Raw genomic sequence first — 19,689 nt, forward strand, 5'->3', positions numbered from 1 at the left:
TTTGCTCTTGAGTAAAAAAAAAATACAATGTCTAATTAGTACTGCAACATGATTTCGCTCTTGAGTAGGAAGCGGTACCCCTAGTCCATGTCTGCCCATCCATTCACACTGTAAATTTGTTATTTTGATAATAAAAATGATGGCATGGTCAATCCACCTATAGCTTGATCCCTTTGCTCTCCTTTTTGTTTAAAATACGGCTAGTGAGATCGATCAAATTGTGAGAATTCAGGTTACACAACTGAAAATTATGGGAGACAAGGGAAAAGTAACATCAGTGACAGAATAAATCAATCTTACAGGTTCTAATAAGTCAACAGTAACATTGCAAATCAAGTCCAATGGCATATGTTTCTACTTAATATAGTTGCATTACATGAAGATGTCTTATAAGCTACAGAGGAACCGCTCCTATATAGTTGAGTAGATAATCAAATATTCTACATACTAGTGGAAGGCATTGCAATGAAATACGCTAACTATGGTGATACATTCTTCATGTCTTATGCCAAGGGCTATTTTCAAACTGAGACAAAGGGCTTAGGGGGAATCTGCAGATTCTGCAATCTCCCCGTTAACATGTTTACTACCTTCGTCATCGACGGCCGATTCTTTGGGTTCCATTGGATGCACCACAGTGCCACAATAGTCAGCTTTCTCATCTTTTCTTTGTCTTCTTCTGTCATTTCCAAAGCAAGCGCCAATTCCTGCCCAGTGATTACTTTCTCGTAGATCCACTCTGGGAGGTATACCTCGTGCTGGTTCTCAACACTTGGGTCTGAGTTCCTCCTTCCGCTCACCATTTCCAACACCAGCATGCCGAAACTGTACACATCTGATTTGTACGATACTCCTCCAAAGTTCCGAGAGTATAGCTCGGGTGCGATGTATCCCATTGTGCCTCTTGCTGCAGTTAAGGTAATGATGCTTTGGTCCCTTGCACACAACTTTGCAAGGCCAAAGTCCGAGATCTTCGGATTGAAGTTGTAGTCCAACAAGATGTTGTGTGGCTTGATGTCAAAGTGGAGAATGCGCTGGTTGCAGCCTTGATGCAGGTATTCCATTCCTCGAGCAATGCCTAAAGCAATATCTAGCATTTTGTCCGGTACTAAGAGTTGTCGAGAGATATTAGAAACGTGTGAGAATATGTATTTCTCTAGTGACTCGTTAGGCATGAATTCGTAGATAAGAGCCCGTCTCGTTCCTTCAGAGCAAAATCCCAGGAGGCGGACGATATTTGTATGGTGGATTAGTCCAATGGTTGCAACTTCATTGATGAATTCCTCTCCCTGTTCTGTAGAGCTCTCTAGCATTTTGACTGCCACCGGAACTCCATTTCGTAACTCGCCTTTGTATACACTTCCAAATCCACCCTGGCCTAATTTATCCTTGAACCGCTTTGCTATCTTCTTAACTTCAGGGAAAGTGTACCTTGTGGGTTTCGATGTGCCATATGTCCTGAGAAACATTTCAACCTTCAGATGCACCTCTTCATTGTATTTTGTCTTTAGTGAAGGATAAATTACAGTGACTGCCATCAACAAAAGTATAACAAACGTAACCGCCGATGATGTAGCTGGATAAAAACAAAATAGTTAATTAGCATATTGTATCTGGTCATTACTTAATCTTTTTGTTGGGATAGGATGATGTTAGTGTCAGAGTAGCCAACAATATGAGTCATAGTGGAAACTTTTTTTTTTGGTCTTTAGAGGTACAAAAAAACTTTTTCGGAGCAGTACCTGCAACGACTTTGATACTTGAGCCTGCAAATAGCAAGGAAGATAATGGGATTTCTGCAAAGAAGAAAGATGAAAAGGAGATTTGGTTAATGGTCAGGAAACAAGAAGGAACTATGTTTCCTGAAGACAGTTGTAGAACCGCCAGATTGTTTTAGTACATTGCCCTAGGTACGATTATACAATAGAGTCGTCCTGGTGGGATATGATTATTTTTTGGAGAATATTGGAGAACACTGCCTCCTTATTACGAAAGAGAAAAAATGTTCGGGATAAAGATACGTTGCAAGCTTTACACTAGGCTTAGGCAAGGAGGTTGCCCATGATTCTAGTACAGAAATGCAGCCCACAACCAAATGATCTATGTTGCCTACAACAACTTGAAGCAAGTTATTTTTCTTGTTCTTGTTTATGCAATCTTTTTGTCTCTATTATGTGTGTTTTTGTTATTTTATTATTTGTTTTGCCTGTAATGGCGGTGTCTGGAACTATGGCTTCTTGCTGATACTGTATTATTATAGAGGATGATGTCTTTTGGGTTCCCTGGATTTCAGCCTCGATTTGTAATGTGCCTCTCAGGTAGCTGGGCAAGGGTTGGGTCAGTAGCCAGAATGTGAGGCTTCGTAAATGAATTTGAGAGCACTTGGCCGTGATTGAGAAGAACAGTGGTACCAGACTAGTCTTATTGGATGATTTAGCCGGTCATTATGGCCAATTGGGTATGAGGCAGGTTAATGTGGATTGGTAATTTCTTATTGCACTAATTACACTTTATTATCTTTGATGATAAAAATCATGTCTACACTCGCTTCTATTTTCCTTCCTTATTTAGAATTTATTCTTTGGGTTCTTTTTGTAGCAATGCGGTATCAGTATCTCATACTAATATAGATTGAACAACACTGAGAGATTTTTGAGGTTTTTTAAGGCCAGTGTCTGCCTGATGGATGAAGAAAACATACCTAATTATGCCTTAATTGTTTCTAAGATATTCTTTTTATGAGAAGTCGATGCCTCAATGTGACTGCTCAATGCAAGCTAGCTACTTAAATGATTTCTGGTGCTATTTTGAAGAGAGAAAATGATAGCAAGTCATGTGCATATTTCAAATACATTGAATTGTAGAATGAGTGAATTCTAAGATAAAAACTGTAAAACTCTGAACAGTATTGAAAACTTAGTTACAAAATAACCAGTTGAGATGATACCGTCAGGGTTATCCTCGCAGAACGCTTCGTTCCTTTGTGTGCTGAATCCACAGTGCCACCCATGGTGTTCACATGTTTGGCAATTCTCGTGAAGAAGCCAACTCAGCGTCATGTCAGCAAAATTGATGATCCTGTCTGCATATACCTTGAATGTTAACTGGTCTACTGTTCCATATCCATATGCAGGTATAGGTATCTGAATGCTGTCATCTGAGACGACCTTGCATTCCAATGGAAGCACAGACATGGACACGTAAGCATCCACCAAATACGAGAGGTGGGTTGAATTGCTAAGGCAGGGGATTGGCCCAGCAATGCTATTGACAGCCCTGGTGCGTGGTGTGAACACTCTGGAGCAGCATACCAGGGTTGCATGTAACGTATATTCTTCCAGGTAGTCTGCACTGGCAGAAACTGGAAATTGTATGCTTTTGGAGAAGATCTCCTCAAGTGGACAAGGAGATGAGTATACAAGCGGCAAGATATTCATAGAAGCACGTCTATAATCTATGGAGGTCACTTTGCATGGACCAAAAAACGGGTGAACAAGGATGGTTTCATGGCCACGGCATGCTAGCTCAATGTATGTTGTGCCACATGATGAAGGTAAACTGCTGGGTTCAAGCCGGAGCGGGAACCTGACCTCAGGCCCATCTTTGCTGCACCGTGATGGCAGGCAGTATCTGAAGAAATCTTTATCACTCCATGATGTGGCCAAGTCGGTCCCATAGCTGGCAAGACACAGCAGCAGGAGAGCTGTTACAAGAAATTTACTCATCTTGCTGAGATGGAGAGGAAGAGGAAGAAAATGAAGACAATCAAGGTGTTTCAAGTACAGATACTGCTTAGCTTCAAATTGCAATCGGAGTTGTGCTGTAGTGATAGCTGTGTGGCTATATTATCATGGTGGAAGTTCTTCCAATTTAATGGTTGGGAGTGCTGACTGCAGACTTGTCTGCCGTCCATTCAGCAGCAACACTTTCGTCCAGCTGCATTCTACTCACTAATTAAAGCAAAAATTCTTCCCCTTCCAACTTGTATAGACCAACAAAGTCAATAGTATCCCAATCATGCAGGGGGTACACCTTAGGGAGATGGAGGAAAGCAAGATGTCGCAAGTACATAAAACACCACTCATTCCTTATCTATAGCAGTTTTCTTGTTCTAGAAAATATCCCTTGTCAGTAGATGGCAATTAGTCGTGCTACACTGGTGGCTATGTGCCTATGAAGTACATATGAACTGTGAATGCAGACTCAGTCTAGTCTACTCCTGTCACATGAGCATTAATTATGGTGCAAGTCGCCGTGTGGCAAGGGGCACCGCGTGGAAACTGTAGTATGCTGTCATTGTCACCTCTAGAGAAAATGAATCATTAATTATGGTGCAAGTCACCGTATGGCAAGGGGCACCGTGTGGAAACTGTAGTATGCTGTCATTGTCACCTCTAGAGAAAATGAACTCGTACCAAGTATGTACTGTAGTCTGTAGGCTGTAGATAAGGGCAGAAGATGGACCATGAATATCCACTTCCTTGCAGCCTTGGTTAACTAAGTAATCTTCTCCACAACTAGGATAGAGTATCGACTGCCTTCAGTCCCTTGTGAGAGTATTCGTGCATCTTGCCATCTATCATGGCGAGCCCTGGTGGATTTCATCGTTCAGTTACCCTGCAGGCCTTAACTATCTTCTCTTCACTTGCAGTTTTTGTAGCAGAAGTCCAAGGAGGAGATGTGTGCGCACAATTCTCCTGTGGACATCTGCAAAACATATCGTATCCTTTCTGCCGGAGAGGTGATCCTCTCAACTGCTGTGTTGGAGCATATGAGCTGGGTTGTAGCAGTAGCAAGGCTACAATTTACATCAACTCAGGAACATACTATGTGACTGGCATCAACTACACCGATTCGTCCTTCTGGGTCGTGGATGCCAACTTGGATGTTAATAGTAGCTGTTCTCTTCCTTACTTGGGCTATGGGGAGGAAAGCTGCCTAATCGATTCACAAGGCTTTTGTGATTTGACCACTTATAGCGACAACTGGGCATGCTTTGTTAATTGCTCTCGAGCTGTAACGTATAACAGTCAGTACATGCCCATTGCTTGCCTTAATGCGAAAAATTCACATTTTTATGTTTTGGTGGCTAATTATAGAGGCTGCATTGTTGAAGATCTTGAACCTTTTTGTGGATATATGGCCATGCGTCCCTTTGGTTCGTATACCACCAGGCTACAGCAGAATGCAAGTTATGCAGATATCATGCAATTCATAAGGAGAGGCTTTTCTGTTCAGTTTCCTGAAATGCATGCGGATCCAGGTTGGCCTTCTGTCTATGAAGACATCAATATATGCCTGAACAATTCAACCAGGTGAATTCTTTGTCTTCTTATAATTGTCTAAAGTAAAATGCACTTTCCGACACCTAATTCGACACCATTTGCGAGAAAACACCAGGGGTTGGTTTTCTTTGTACATGACACCATGTGAGGCCTTGTACAATGCTAGGTGCTTAGGGAGATGCTTAGAAAAATAAACCGGGTTTTTCTGAACCACCAATGCCTATTTCTACAGAAGGGGTGCTTAGGGAGATGCTTAGAAAAATAAACTGGATTTTTCTGAACCACCAATGCTTATTTCTACAGAAGGGGTGCCTAATTAAGCGTCCACCCTTTACAAATAAGCGCCAGTAAAAAAATACTGGTTTATTTCTCTAAGCACCTTGCGTTGTACATGGCCTGATTCAACTATTATTGTAGTTTGCCTAGTTTTTCTGAAGCTGGCCCGATGTAATCTGCCGTCTGACACACCAGACCTGCCACATCACTCATTTGTGTGATCTGCAGGTTGTCAGGGCACATGTCTGATCATGTCTATTTTTAAAGTTGAAACACGTAGCTGAATTAGATGCTGTTATGTGCAAAGAAAACAAAACTCTGGTTTTCTATACTGGTAGGATTAATTAGGTGGTGGAAAGTGCAATTTAATGTATCTTAGAAACTATTTCCCCCCTCTTAAATCCATGTTCTTTATGATGGTGTGTCTTGCAGCTACTACAAGCAGCAAATATCCGGTGCAAACATCCTCAACTGGACTCGTACTTTTTTCTGGGGCGAGGCACATTTCTTAAAATGCATAGCTGAAAACACCGACAGCATGATCGTCATTGCAGTTGTTAAAGCGATAATATCCGCTATTGATATCCCCAAGTTCCTCATCGGTATGTGAGAATTACTTGCTTGCCTTTTGCCTTTTTCTTTCTTTTTGTTTTAGATAAGCTTAACATAGGTCTTATTTCGGTAGTTTGTTTTGGTTGTTTAGTCTTGGTTTTGGTTGTGTCTTGTGAGATCTCATCCCTGTTCAGTATTTTTTTTTCTAATACAAACTGACACATATTTAGATGTGTGCTCTAGATTATTATTTTTGCCTGCCTTTGATAATCGCAGCTACAATTTTGTGGACATATGCCCAAATGTTTGGCTAACTTGCATATGCCTGCTGGCTTGTTTGGGCAGTACTATGCAGGTTCGTGTTGGCGCCCCTGTCTGTATTGATCTTCCTTGCCCACAAGTACTGGAAAACAAGGATAACAATTGATGCAGTTGAGAAGTTTCTCCGAATGCAGCAAATGCTCGGTCCGACGAGGTACGCCTATACCGATATCACCGCAATCACAGGCCACTTTAGAGATAAATTGGGGCAAGGGGGGTATGGCTCTGTGTACAAGGGCGTACTGCTCCCAGGCGATGTCCACGTCGCTGTCAAGATGCTAGCAGGTAACTCGAACTGTAACGCAGAGGATTTCATCAGTGAGGTCTCCACCATTGGCAGGATACACCATGTCAATGTGGTCCGTTTGGTCGGATTCTGCTCGGAGGAAATGAAGAGGGGACTGGTCTACGAGTACATGCCTCGAGGTTCTCTTGACAAGTACATCTTCTCAGATGAGAAGTGTTTCTCCTTGGACAAGCTCAATGAGATTGCTCTGGGCATTGCCAGTGGAATCAACTACTTGCATGAGGGATGCGATATGCAGATTCTACACTTTGACATCAAACCGCACAACATCCTTCTTGACAGCAATTTCACCCCCAAAGTTGCCGATTTTGGTCTTGCCAAGCTGTGCCCAAGGGGCGACAATTTTGTGCCATTAAGCGCCTTACGAGGAACCGTTGGGTACATTGCTCCTGAGATGATATCTCGGGGCTTTGGTGTCATATCAAGCAAGTCCGATGTTTACAGTTTTGGAATGCTGCTGCTGGAGATGGCAGGAGGAAGGCGGAATGCAGATCCAAATGCACCAAACTCAAGCCAAGCATATTACCCGTCATGGGTGTATGACCGTCTGACTGAGCAGGAAGCGGGTGAGATATCTATTGTTGATGACATGCATGAGTTGGAGAAAAAGCTATGCATCATTGGACTGTGGTGCATTCAGATGAAGTCCCATGATCGCCCGACAATGAGCGAGGTTATAGAGATGCTTGAAGGTGGTGCCGATAGCTTGCAAATGCCTTCCAGGCCATTCTTTTGTGACGAAGGGCACATCCATACTGATGATACTTACCATTTATCGTCTGAGTTGACTGAAATCTCTGAGGAGGATGAGTGAAAAAAATATGTGTGATGTAATACATGAGGTGATGCAATTTGCTCCTGAAAGGCCGAAAAGCTGAAGTAATGGTCATAGCTGTAGCGAGTATGTTATTAATCTACCATGTGTGTGCTGATTCCTGTGAACTTCTTATTGCACAATCATGTATTCTTCCCGGATGGCCTGTATTATTTGGAAATAATATTAGGTGAGTTATTGCTTGCAAAATTTGGAGTTATATTTGCAGTTCTGTGCAAACATTGTTAGCATGAATATAGAAGGCGATCTAATATGTTGTACTATGGGTGCTTGTAATGGAAACAGAGAGGAAGCATGGTCTAAGGAATTCAGAGTACTTGGTCTGTAATCTTATCCTTCAGCTGCTACTGATCTTTAACTGCTTACTAAAACTTTTGTACTGGTGTATATCAACTAGTTCGTGGAGGAACTTGTTTCAACTGCGGATGCAACCTCCTACGGCGTTGACACATGGAAGCGGAGAAATTCCAGCTGAGATCAATGCAACAGTGTTGGTTCTATTCTTACTGTCATCAATGACATGCTTTTCAAACCACAGCTGAAAAGAAAACACAAAAATATAAGTATAGGTCATACTGAGAGCATATCGCCGTTGGATGAAGTTTGTAGGTACATGATGGAAGTATAACGCCTCACCCTTCCATTTTTGCAAAGAACACCCCATGTAATGAAGTATTGCTGTAAAGTTGTCATCATCTAGCTTCAAAAAAATGGGCTGGCCCAGATTGGGAACAGAAAGAACACACACATCTTGTACCTCCGTACATGATTGTTTCATGCTGACGCTTTCAGCTTCATCTGTATTATATAAATTCAATATGAGCTAGTATATGCTACAGGTAGTAGCATCATGGATTTTCCAAGATATAATATAGAAGAAGAAACAAATATTCCATAGGAGGTCCAGAACATGAACATTGAGCAACGTGATTTAACAAGGTAAAGCTAATTTAAAAAGAAATGAAGAATAAACAAGCTCATGAACAATAATTTGAAATGGTGAATTTTGCACTAAAATTGTGAAGCCAACGTCAAGTGTAGTAGACACCTTTCTCAAATAAGAAGGGAACACATAAACCACTATCCATTGGCAATGCATTCCAGCACTTTCAAATCTATCTTGGCATTTAAAAGCTAACAGTACAACAATATTATGCTCTTACACACCTTTTTATACAAAATATCATGAATGCTTTCTAGAAGCACTAATGACAGTACACATAAAATCTACTATGAAGCGCATAACTAGAGTTGCAACTCAGATGTGATTTATAGCCCAATGAGGTAGCAGGTACACATATTGCACCAACATATTCAACTAGGTGTTGAAGTTGTAGCAGAAGCCTCCAACATTGGATAGCACATGAACAGAAGGCATTTGTCATTCATGATTTAGCGCCAAATGAATGATATCCGCTCCCATGGGCTGGGTGTGCTACAAAATATGAAAAAAATTGTAGTCAAATATTTGCAAAAACAATCAACATGCTTTATTCAAAAGGGAGCAAGATACAAAAACCATTTATCTGCCACGGCCAACCTGATAAATAGAACAATCTACAGACCTTGGACCTTTCTGGACACTATTTCCTCTGCAAAGAAGGAAAAACCCTTAGCTGCAATCCACGAAAACCTAATAAAATACATATATTACTTACAATCTAATTTACCTTTTCCTTTTGTTCATGGCCTCCTCTGAACCCCTCTTCAATCTCTTACCACTGCCCCTTGTGTTTGCAACCTCCGGTGGATGAATATTGATGATGCTTGGGAATGTCGTTCCAATGAAGGATTCAAACTCTTGAACTTTATTTTGCTCGTCAAGCGGCATCGTCTGCCTCAAGTGCGCAAGAGCATCAGAAATAACTTTGTGAAAGTATTTCATCTTGTCCTCACAATGCTTAGCTGTATGCAATGCCGAGCTGAACATCGAGCATGTTTCTGAGTACAATTTCTTGATGGTAGGTGAAAGAGATGTAGATGACCCTTCTAGCTCATGTCCATTAGCATCATAAGAAAGATGTCGTGCAGCCATTTTAGACCACCTATGCAACACATATTGGCTAGGAATTTCATTACATCCATCATTCTTTAGAACAACAATGATGTGAGAGCACAGGATGCCCAATGATTCAAACATTCGGCAAGTACATTGTGCAGCCTTCGTACTAGTGTTGTAGCAGACTACTCTTATCCTGCCGCTAAGGTCAGCAATGCTCGTGGTTCAGACATCGCCAACCTGCTCAATAGTTTTTACATGACGACGATCCCTAGCAGCCACCACCTCACGTTGGAAAGCAACAAAAATGTTGTGAGTGTACACATCTCTGCCATGAATCTCAATTCCCCCAACAAGTTTCAAGTACTGGCAAGGTATGCATGCTAGAATTGTCCTCTTGCAGCTCTTTTTGCCGCTGCTCTTCCAAAGCCGTTTCAAATCTGACCCAAAATTCAATCAGGGAAAGCCTTCGATTAGTGAAGTGTCTAAAAAATGCATTCTCACTCTCAGATCTGGATGTTGTGCGTAATATTGCACCAAGAGACAACTCCATAAAGAATGCTGGAATCCATGATTGTCGTAAGTCATACTTCTCTTTCAACCATTCATTATCCTCAAGGCCAAAATCAGAAATTATTGATGACCACCGTGCTTCGAACTCATCTGGAGTCTCTGATCCCCACACACATGCCATAAATCGTGGTTTAAAATCTTCATTGTTTTTCAAGATGGGACCAACCTTTTCAGGGAGCTTCATGAGAATATGCCACATACAAAGTCGATGTTTTGTGTTTGGAAATATAGCTTCTATTCCTCTTCTCATGCTTTGGTCCTCATCAGTTATGATTAGCTTTGGTGCAACCCCACACATTGCTTTCAAGAAAGTCTGGAATAACCATTTGTATGATGCAATCTTCTCATTTGACAAAAAAGCAGCACCAAATGTAACACAAGATTTATGATGGTTAACTCCAGTAAAAGGGGTAAATACCAGGTCATACTTGTTGAATCTATATGTAGAGTCGAATGACACAACATCACCAAACAATGAGTAGTTCTTTCTACATATACTATCTGCCCAGAAAATATTTTTCAGTTTATTGTTCTCGTCTACCTGGTAATCAAAATAGAATGCTGGATTGGCCTTCTTTTTATTTTCCATTATATCTACTATAAGTTGTCCATCCGCTCCCTTAATTGCTGCCTTAAAATCACGGTCATAGTTTTGTAAGTCACGTTTCGTGCGACCTATGTTCCCTGGCCCACCTTTCTCAATAGTAAGCAAGCGATAAGTTTTTGATGTGCCAAGCAATGCCTTACTGCATGTAAATAGTTTGTTTCTCAAATCACTAGTTACCTCTCTATTTGACCGGATGAGATGTCTCTTACTTGGCGAGATAAGTTGGTGCGTGTGTGATTGAACAAACTGGACGACCTCATACTTGCCATCAACTTGCCTCTTCAATCCAACCATAGCCTCACAACCGCATCTGGTTATCTTGATATTTCTTTTAACCTTTTTTCTCTGCATTTCCTGAGTATCTTGGGCAATTTCCACTGACTTTTCCTTCCTCCAACCTTCTCTTGCACAAACAAACTTCTTCCAATTATTACACCACCCTCTCCTTTGTGTTGCGTCCATATGCGTACGGAGAAGCCAACCTCATGGGCATACATTCTATAGAATGCCAAACCTGCCTCCCAGCTATCAAATCGCATGCCAATTGAGGGTTGTAGGCTATCATCACACTCGGGCTCATAAGTTGACCCCTGTGTAAGTAGAAAATCATGGATTAGCTCCAGAATTGAAACACATGAAATTAATATGTCATAATAAACTTACACATGTGGGGAGGCTACTGGTTCTTTTTGGTGTGTTGAAACAATCTTCATCATGTATGTCCAATCCCCTTTGGACCTAACATGGTTGTTAGAACTTTAGTGACATGGCATTTACATATGAACATGAGTAATATATCAAGGAAATACCATGGAAAAGTTGTTGGCATCATCTTCAAGTCCTATTGCTGTAGTTGAGCCGGCACTTGGAGCAATACTTGCCATTGACTCCATCATTCTCTACTTTGTGCAGATAAACATCAAGTAAGAATCAGCTTTTCATGAGAGCGGCGGCACACTAAGTTAAAAAAACAGTTTCATGCTAAAATAGTGAAGAGAGAAAAATTCTGAATGCACTGGCATTTAGATGTACTAAGGAAAAGAGTGTTCTGAAAATGGTGCTAACAAATAGATAGGGAACTCCCAGAAATTAGTGAAGTTGCACACATTGTACAGTTAGATAAATCCCAGTCTTTTCCCAACATGCACTTCACATCCAGGTACTTGAATAGGTAGATGGATTTGTTCGAACTGATGTACAGTATCAGGCAATAAGTTGATGAAATTTTACTATAACTATTTTTTCATTAGTGGTGTATGATCGGATAGGGTCCAGAGTTGAGTTTCCTTAAACCAGACAACCGATGTGAAATTCATATATAAGTGGTTACCGATACAATTTTTGTAGCAATGTTAGCATTCATAGCTTGATATAGTTGTTGTTTGAATACCACACAAGCTTTTTTTAGCTCTCAAGTTTTTCAGCTAGTCATTTGTTCTCATCATAATTTCTTCTGTAATTCATCTAGTCAGTTGTTTGGGTTCTTCACAGAGGATCAGACTAAGCTGTTCCAGGGGTAGCCTGATATAAGTAGTACTAAAAGTGAGATCCAGTTTGGGTCACTGAATTTTTTTGCGCCAAGTTTACAGAAAGTATCAAATTCTATTACTAATTAAAGGCTCTGTTCATCATCCAAAACAACATATGGCCACACAAAGGATCTTACTTGCAGCAATAAAAAGGGAACTGTAACATGTAGCTTACCAAATGCTGAGCCAGTGTTGTTCAACGGATTTCCTGCTGTTATTCTCAGGAATACTAGTCTGAAGCTTCTGTTCCTTTAGCTGGGCTGTCAACAACTTAGAGGAGACTGAAGAACCGGCTCCGTCAGTTGACCCTGTGGAAAATGCAAAGAGTGAAGTGGCTACAGCCTACATCTCATGAAATCAACATAAAGGGAGCTAGGATCAGGCCAGAACGCACAACATCCAACATCATACCTGAAGATCAGAGCACTCTATCCCTTGCGTCGGCGGATCGGCGGAGCTAGGCGCCGGGTTGGGTCGGGGTCCGGTGGAGTGGGAGAGGGGGGCGAGGTGGATGGTGAGGCGGAAATGGAGCGACTTCGCCGCTCGACGCCCGCACCGTGTCGATCTCGTCGGCCGACGTCGCAGCGCTGCACACGGCGAGGGCCGCCGCCGCCGAAGCCCCAGTCTGTTTGCGTTTCTTTTCTGTTTCAAATTGGGTAACGCATCTTGGAGTTAGGTGACTGGGACGTTAAACTTATTCTGTATTTACATGGGGTGGTTTTTGAAAATGTCGAAGGGTGCCAGGGTGGAGCTGCCGGGTTGCATCTTGTGCCCACGTTCTGTATCAAACGGCTGTGACGAGCAGGGAGTAGCCGGAGCACTCAATCCCTTGGAGTACAGGATATTTTCCCATTACGACTGAAAATCCCAATGCCACACAATACATCAACTTTAATGACAGCCTCTTCATACAACAACCTAGAAGAATACAGAAACTGACAACATATAAGTTGAGGTGATACTTGGGTCTGAAACACACATTGCCGAAGAGAAGAACTTTCAAGCACAAGCATATGAAAAAAGAAATTTGATTTCAAATAACACTAGGATGAGCTGAAATTCCCTGGATTAGGTATTCAGAAGCATCTTGCTACAGTAGAAACTGGGCTAGACTAGCATGACAAGTTTTTTCTTTTCAGACAACATATAAATAGCGCTGACCACATGGATACAATGGAACAAACTCGGTGGGAACTGCAGCAGCCATTCTTTCATCTGGAGGAACAAATTGATTATTAGTCCAACAATATAAAGAAGAGCACTATAGTATATCATAGTCCTGGATAAATCTCCTAGGAATACTGATGATAAAAAAATACTTTACACTATAAATTTTTTAGGGTGGGGGAATTGAATGCTTGATGTTTCCAATAAACCAATAACAAAATTGACCATTAAGTTTTTTAGGGCTTCACTGGAGCACGGTCTGCCTAAGTCCCAGCCAAAAAAGAAGGGGGGCAATCCATTGATTTCAGGTTTTAGATTATGAAAGAACTAAACAAACAGAGAACTCTATGCATGTCCAGATAGGCACACAAAGACAGATAATTTCAACACAAACACTGTATTCATCACCTGGATATAAATTACGCAAGCCCATGCAAATGGATCATAATTTGTGAGTGCATGCTGTTAAATGATATAGTTGTAGTTGTAAAGTGACATGTGTCACGAGGGTGTATATTGTGTGCGTGTTGTAAACTTGGGCAGGTTGTTGTAGGTTAGAGATCTTTATCTTGTATAGTCTTGGATGAGGGGTCAAGCTAACACAACAACCTGCCAACCTCGATGTAATCTTGTTGCTATTTAACACGCATGCGTCCCTGCCTGGAGGCATACGCTTCACCTCTTTTCTTTCATGGTAATCAGAGCCTACCTCGGGTCCATCCATGGCGAGCTCTTCCTCCGCAAATTCTTTCCCCTCGTCTCCGTTTGCACACAACGCAACCGAGAAGCTCACGAGAGGGAACGAGGCCTTATGGCACGCCACGGTGCTCTCAGCCATCAGGGAGCGCAGATGGCAAGCTTCCTCGACACCGAGCAGCCGCCCCCGCCCACGACCATTAAGGTCACCGGCGACGACGGCAAGACCAAGACGAAGGGGCCGAACCCGGAGTTCGGTCTGTGGTACGCGCGGGATCAGCAGGTTTTCTCATACCTGTTGACCACACTACCGCGTGAGATGGCCGTCCAAGTGGCAACCTGCCACACCGCGGCCGAGCTATGGAACACGGTGCAAGGGATGCTCGCGTCGCACACCAGGGCGCAGACCGTCAACGTCAGAATTTCCCTAGCCAATCTTCAGAAGGGCAACTCCACAATCATAGAGTATGTTGGTAAGGTCTGAACTCTGTGTGATGAACTAACTGCTTCAGGGAAGGCCTTGGACAAGGAAGAGGTGATCTCCCACATCCTTGCTGGACTGGATGAGGAGTACGATCCAGTGGTGTCGGCCATGTGCTCTAGGGTTGAACCTGTCAAGATCCCGGAGCTGTTCTCACAGCTCCTGAGTTTTGAGACTCGCCTGAATCTCCGCGGTGGGTCTTCTCAGTCGTCCGCAAATGCGGCGGTGCGTGGGCGTGGCTTCAACAAGAACAACAACACCATCGGCAATGGTGATCGCGGTGGCGGTCGCGGCTTCAACAACAAACCAGGCGGTGGTGGTGATCATGGCCGTGGTGGTGACCACGGCCGTGGTCGAGGCAACTCGGGAGGCAGGGGGAACTACAACAGCAACTCCTCTACCAAACCGGTATGCCAGATCTGTGGCAAAGTTGGCCACCCTGCTTGGAAGTGCTGGAAGCGCTACGATTCTTCATATCAGGGAGGAGAAGAGCGCTCGGCCAACATGGCTGCTCATCAGTATGGAGTTGACACCAACTGGTATATGGACAGTGGTGCAACCGACCATATTACAAGCGATCTGGAGAAGCTGACCGTCCGGGAACGGTACACGGGCAATGGTCAGATTCATACTGCAAACGGATCAGGTATGTCCATTGATCATATTGGTTATGCAACTATTTCTACCCCAGATCGCAATCTCCATCTAAAAGATGTTCTTCATGTTCCGGAGGCAACAAAAGATTTGATTTCTGCAAGTAAACTTGCTCTTGACAATAATACTATTGTTGAAATTCACCCTCATTTTTTTCTCATCAAGGATCTGGAAACGAGGAAGGTTCTACTTCGAGGCAGGGGTAGAAGAGGGCTCTATCCTGTTAAACACACCGGGGGAAACGTCCAGAAGCATGTGCTCAATGTCACCAAAACCACCTTTGGATTGGTGGCATAGACGTTTAGGTCACCCTTCTTCCACTGTTGTTAGGAAGATTCTTAGTGAGAATAAACTCCCGTGTGTTAATAATGATAGCAATAAACATGTATGTGACGCCTGCCAAAAGGGCAAAAGTCACCAGTTACCTTATCCTCAATCCTTGAGTGAATCTAAATTTCCTTTGGAACTTGTCTTTTCTGATGTGTGGGGCCCTGCTGTTGAAACAGTAGGCAGAAAAAAAAATACTATGTGAGTTTTATCGATGATTTTAGTAAATTCACATGGATCTATCTCATTAAACACAAATCTGAAGTTTTTCAGAAATTCCATGACTTCCAAAACCTTGTTGAACGACGTTTTGATCGAAAAATCCTTGCCCTCCAAACAGACTGGGGAGGGGAGTATGAAAAGTTGAACTCCTTCTTTACCAAAATTGGTATCTCACACCACATATCATGCCCTCATGCTCATCAGCAAAATGGGTCAGCCGAGCGCAAGCACCGACACATCGTTGAAGTTGGCCTCTCCTTGCTTGCTCAAGCCTCTATGCCATTGAAGTTTTGGGATGAGGCCTTCCTTGCCGCAACTTACTTGATCAATAGGGTTCCAAGTAAGGTCATAAATCATGAAACACCACTCACTAGGTTATTCGGTGAAACTCCTAACTACTCCTTTCTTAGAATTTTTGGGTGTGCTTGTTGGCCCAACCTACGTCCCTACAACACACATAAGCTCCAATTTCGATCAAAGCAATGTGCCTTTCTTGGTTATAGTAACTTGCACAAAGGCTACAAGTGCCTTGATATCTCTACAGGGCGTGTATACATCTCTAGGGATGTGGTGTTTGATGAAAATATTTTTCCTTTTGCGGCTCTTCATCCTAATGTCGGTGCTCGCCTAAGGGCTGAGATTCTTTTGCTCCCTCCTGACCTACTTAATCCTACTGATCACAGGGGAAAGGTAGTTGATGATCAATTGATTAATAGGACTACTAATGGTTCTGATGATGCAGGAAGTCGTGGTGAAAAAAATGCAGCAGAAAACACTATTTTTGGTCATGATTTTATGCAGCAGATGCAGCCAAACTGGCCTGGCTAGGAACACGGAGCAGATCCTCCTGTGGACACGGATCCCGAGAGATCTGGTGGCAGGGCAGATTCTCCTGCATGCGCGGATCCCGAGAGATCCGGCGGCACTGCTGCTCCTGACGCGTGCATGGACTCGGAGGCGGAACCACGCACTCCGGCTGGCGCGGCCACCCCACCTGGTGCGGGCAGCCCGTCCACGGGCGACACGCGTCCATACTCGCGGTCGGGTGCGCGGGTTGGCGCAGGTGGGTCCAACGTGTCGCCGTCACGGAATGATGAGGAGGCGCGGACTCTCGGGCGTGTGTCGCCTGGACGTGTTTCTGCCTCGCCAACTGGACCAATGGCACCGTCTCGGGCTGGCAGGACCGATCCCCAGGCGGATTCTCTGGCTCGATCGAGTCCAGAACTGGCGGCAGGATCTCCTACAGCGTCGGGATCTTCTGTGGCCGTTGAACCGCAGCGACCCAATACACGGTCGCAAAGAGGCATTTTTAAACCCTTGGTTCCTAAAGATGGAACGGTCAGGTATGGTAAAAATTTCAAGGTAGTAAACTTTGCTGCTACTGGTGAACCTCGTGATCTAGCTGAAGCACTAGATGATAAAAACTAGAAAAAAGCTATGGAGGTAGAATATGATGCACTTATGAAAAATCAAACTTTGCATCTAGTGTCACCTAAACAAGGTAGGAACATTATAGATTGCAAGTGGGTATACAAAATTAAGAGAAATTCTGATGGAACAATAGATAGATACAAAGCTAGACTAGTAGCAAAAGGGTTTAAACAACGTTATGGAATTGACTATGAAGACACTTTTAGTCCAGTAGTTAAGGCAGCTACTATTAGACTTGTTTTGTCTATTGTTGTTTCCAGGGGATGGACTCTTCGCCAATTGGATGTACAGAATGCGTTCTTACATGGTATTCTCGAGGAGGAGGTGTACATGAAGCAACCACCTGGGTTTGTGGATGGCACCAAACCACAACATGTGTTTAAATTGGACAAAGCACTTTATGGTCTGAAACAGGCACCCGGAGCGTGGTACTCAAGACTAAGTACAAAGCTTCAACAACTTGGCTTCAGACCATCAAGGGGAGATACTTCTCTATTTTTCTTCAAAAATGAGAAGGTGATCATCTATATGCTTATATATGTAGATGATATAATTGTTGCTAGCTCATCTCCACAAGCCACCTCAGCTCTACTTAGAAACTTGAAGAGTGATTTTGCTCTCAAAGACTTGGGAGAATTACACTATTTCCTTGGCATAGAAGTGAAACAGGTACATGATGGTATACTGCTGACTCAAGAGAAATATGCCAAGGATATACTCAAGCGTGTAGGTATGAGAGACTGTAAACCCTCCAGTACACCTTTATCTACAACAGAAAAATTATCATTGCATGAAGGAGAATTGTTAAGTCCAGAGGAAGGAACTAAATATAGGAGTGTGGTGGGTGCACTACAATATTTAACTTTGACAAGACCTGATATATCCTTCTCTGTTAACAAGGTCTGTCAATTTCTGCATTCTCCTACTTCACTTCATTGGACAGCAGTTAAAAGGATTTTGAGATATATTCAAGGAAGTGCTGGTACAGAACTGAAAATATGTAAATCACCCTCAACAACTATTAGTGCCTTTTCTGATGCAGATTGGGCAGGCTGTCCTTATGACAGAAGGTCTACAGGTGGATTTGCTGTTTTCTTTGGTTCCAACCTTATATCCTGGAATGCAAAGAAACAAGCAACAGTCTCTCGCTCTAGTACCGAAGCAGAATATAAATCTCTGGCAAATGCAACAGCTGAGGTAATGTGGATGGAAACTCTATTAAATGAGCTAGGAGTAAGAAGGTCAAGTACTTCTCGCCTATGGTGTGATAATCTTGGAGCAACGTACCTCTCAGCTAATCCAGTGTTCCATGAAAGGACGAAACACATAGAGATTGATTTTCACTTTGTCAGAGAGAGGGTTGCTAGGAAACTATTGGAAATCAGGTTCATCCCAACAGGAGACCAAGTGGCAGATGGTTTCACAAAACCATTACAGATTCGACAACTACAAGCTTTCAAGAACAATCTCAACCTTGACTCGTTTAGATTGAGGGAGGATGTTAAATGATATAGTTGTAGTTGTAAAGTGACATGTGTCACGAGGGTGTATATTGTGTGCGTGTTGTAAACTTGGGCAGGTTGTTGTAGGTTAGAGATCTTTATCTTGTATAGTCTTGGATGAGGGGTCAAGCTAACACTAGTAGAAAAACACCCATTAGTCCCGGTTCGTAAGGGCCTTTAGTCCCGGTTCAAGAACCGGGACTAATGGGTCGTTACTAATACTTCCACCCATTAGTCCCGGTTCAAACACGAACCGGAACAGATGTGCCTCCACGTGGCCGGTCCGCCGAGCCCAGTCAGGGGGGCCTTTGGTCCCGGTTGGTGGCTCCAACTGGGACCAAAAGTTCATGTTTTTTTATAAATGTGGCTGCTTTAGGGGTTTTGGGGGTTATTTTTAGGTTGTTATTAGCTAGCTAATAGAGAGAACACTAGTAGAAAAAGGACCTAATATGTGAAACATTAGTACCGGTTGGCATATGAGCCGGCACTAATGCTCCCATTAGTGCCGGTTCAAATGACTTGGCGGGAGGTGACCTTTAGTACCGGTTATTTGGGAATCTTTAGTACCGGTTCGTGCCACGTACCGGTACTAAAGATGCTGCTGCCCGGCCAGCACCTTTAGTACCGGTTCGTGGCACGAACCGGTACTAAATAGGTTGTGGCGGGCGCTATTTTTAGTCCCACCTTGCTCCCCTAACAAGAATTTGACCACCTTAAGTATGTTAATTCTCAAACCATCCCAAGCATTTGGTCTTCATTGAACTCTATGTCTAGGATCTGTGGCTGCAATAGGAGTCTTCGCCGGTTCTTAAATCAGTGGTAGATTCCTATTGACGATTTAGATTCTATACAAAAAGATCGTTGATGATCAATGTATTTTTTATATGTACTTCTGTGTAGCAGTAAAGCGCGTTTTGCCTGAAAG

The 19,689-nt window shown here is 43.0% G+C and overlaps 3 protein-coding genes and 2 pseudogenes across 3 annotated transcripts; 2 read left to right on the plus strand and 3 right to left on the minus strand.

Annotated features, from left to right (window-relative positions):
• Positions 1-309: 309 nt before the first annotated feature.
• On the minus strand, positions 310-3,758 carry LOC119274675 (annotated as a pseudogene).
• On the plus strand, positions 3,257-7,892 carry LOC119274674 (rust resistance kinase Lr10-like). The gene is made up of 3 exons (XM_037555395.1): positions 3,257-5,315; positions 5,994-6,163; positions 6,459-7,892. Exons 1-3 carry the CDS (start codon positions 4,582-4,584, stop codon positions 7,553-7,555), a joined length of 2,001 nt encoding a protein of 666 aa, XP_037411292.1. The 5' UTR covers positions 3,257-4,581; the 3' UTR covers positions 7,556-7,892.
• Positions 7,893-8,663: 771 nt separating this feature from the next.
• On the minus strand, positions 8,664-9,755 carry LOC119274677 (protein FAR1-RELATED SEQUENCE 2-like). The gene is made up of 3 exons (XM_037555398.1): positions 9,247-9,755; positions 9,117-9,168; positions 8,664-9,011 (listed from the first exon to the last, which is right to left on the minus strand). The coding sequence occupies exons 1-3, from the start codon at positions 9,714-9,716 to the stop codon at positions 8,958-8,960; spliced, it is 576 nt and encodes a 191-aa protein (XP_037411295.1). The 5' UTR covers positions 9,717-9,755; the 3' UTR covers positions 8,664-8,957.
• LOC119274676 (protein FAR1-RELATED SEQUENCE 5-like) lies at positions 9,554-12,883 on the minus strand. The gene is made up of 5 exons (XM_037555397.1): positions 12,696-12,883; positions 12,460-12,592; positions 11,565-11,654; positions 11,419-11,493; positions 9,554-11,345 (listed from the first exon to the last, which is right to left on the minus strand). Exon 5 carries the CDS (start codon positions 11,215-11,217, stop codon positions 9,916-9,918), a length of 1,302 nt encoding a protein of 433 aa, XP_037411294.1. The 5' UTR covers positions 11,218-11,345; positions 11,419-11,493; positions 11,565-11,654; positions 12,460-12,592; positions 12,696-12,883; the 3' UTR covers positions 9,554-9,915.
• A 1,781-nt stretch (positions 12,884-14,664) lies between these two features.
• Positions 14,665-14,803, plus strand: LOC119282952 (annotated as a pseudogene).
• Positions 14,804-19,689: the final 4,886 nt, after the last annotated feature.

The sequence above is a fragment of the Triticum dicoccoides genome, chromosome 3B (assembly GCF_002162155.2).
Source record: "Triticum dicoccoides isolate Atlit2015 ecotype Zavitan chromosome 3B, WEW_v2.0, whole genome shotgun sequence".
Taxonomy (NCBI): domain Eukaryota; kingdom Viridiplantae; phylum Streptophyta; class Magnoliopsida; order Poales; family Poaceae; genus Triticum; species Triticum dicoccoides.

Excerpts from the sequence above, each read along its gene's own strand:
- LOC119274674 (XM_037555395.1), top strand. The coding sequence starts at position 4,582 with ATGGCGAGCCCTGGTGGATTTCATCGTTCAGTTACCCTGCAGGCCTTA. Across the intron at positions 5,316-5,993 it reads TGCCTGAACAATTCAACCAG|CTACTACAAGCAGCAAATAT; the intron begins GTGAATTCTTTG and ends TGTGTCTTGCAG. Across the intron at positions 6,164-6,458 it reads TATCCCCAAGTTCCTCATCG|TACTATGCAGGTTCGTGTTG; the intron begins GTATGTGAGAAT and ends TTGTTTGGGCAG.
- LOC119274677 (XM_037555398.1), bottom strand. The coding sequence starts at position 9,716 with ATGTTTGAATCATTGGGCATCCTGTGCTCTCACATCATTGTTGTTCTA. Across the intron at positions 9,169-9,246 it reads GCCATGAACAAAAGGAAAAG|AGGAAATAGTGTCCAGAAAG; the intron begins GTAAATTAGATT and ends CCTTCTTTGCAG. Across the intron at positions 9,012-9,116 it reads TAGATTGTTCTATTTATCAG|CACACCCAGCCCATGGGAGC; the intron begins GTTGGCCGTGGC and ends CATATTTTGTAG.
- LOC119274676 (XM_037555397.1), bottom strand. The coding sequence starts at position 11,217 with ATGGACGCAACACAAAGGAGAGGGTGGTGTAATAATTGGAAGAAGTTT.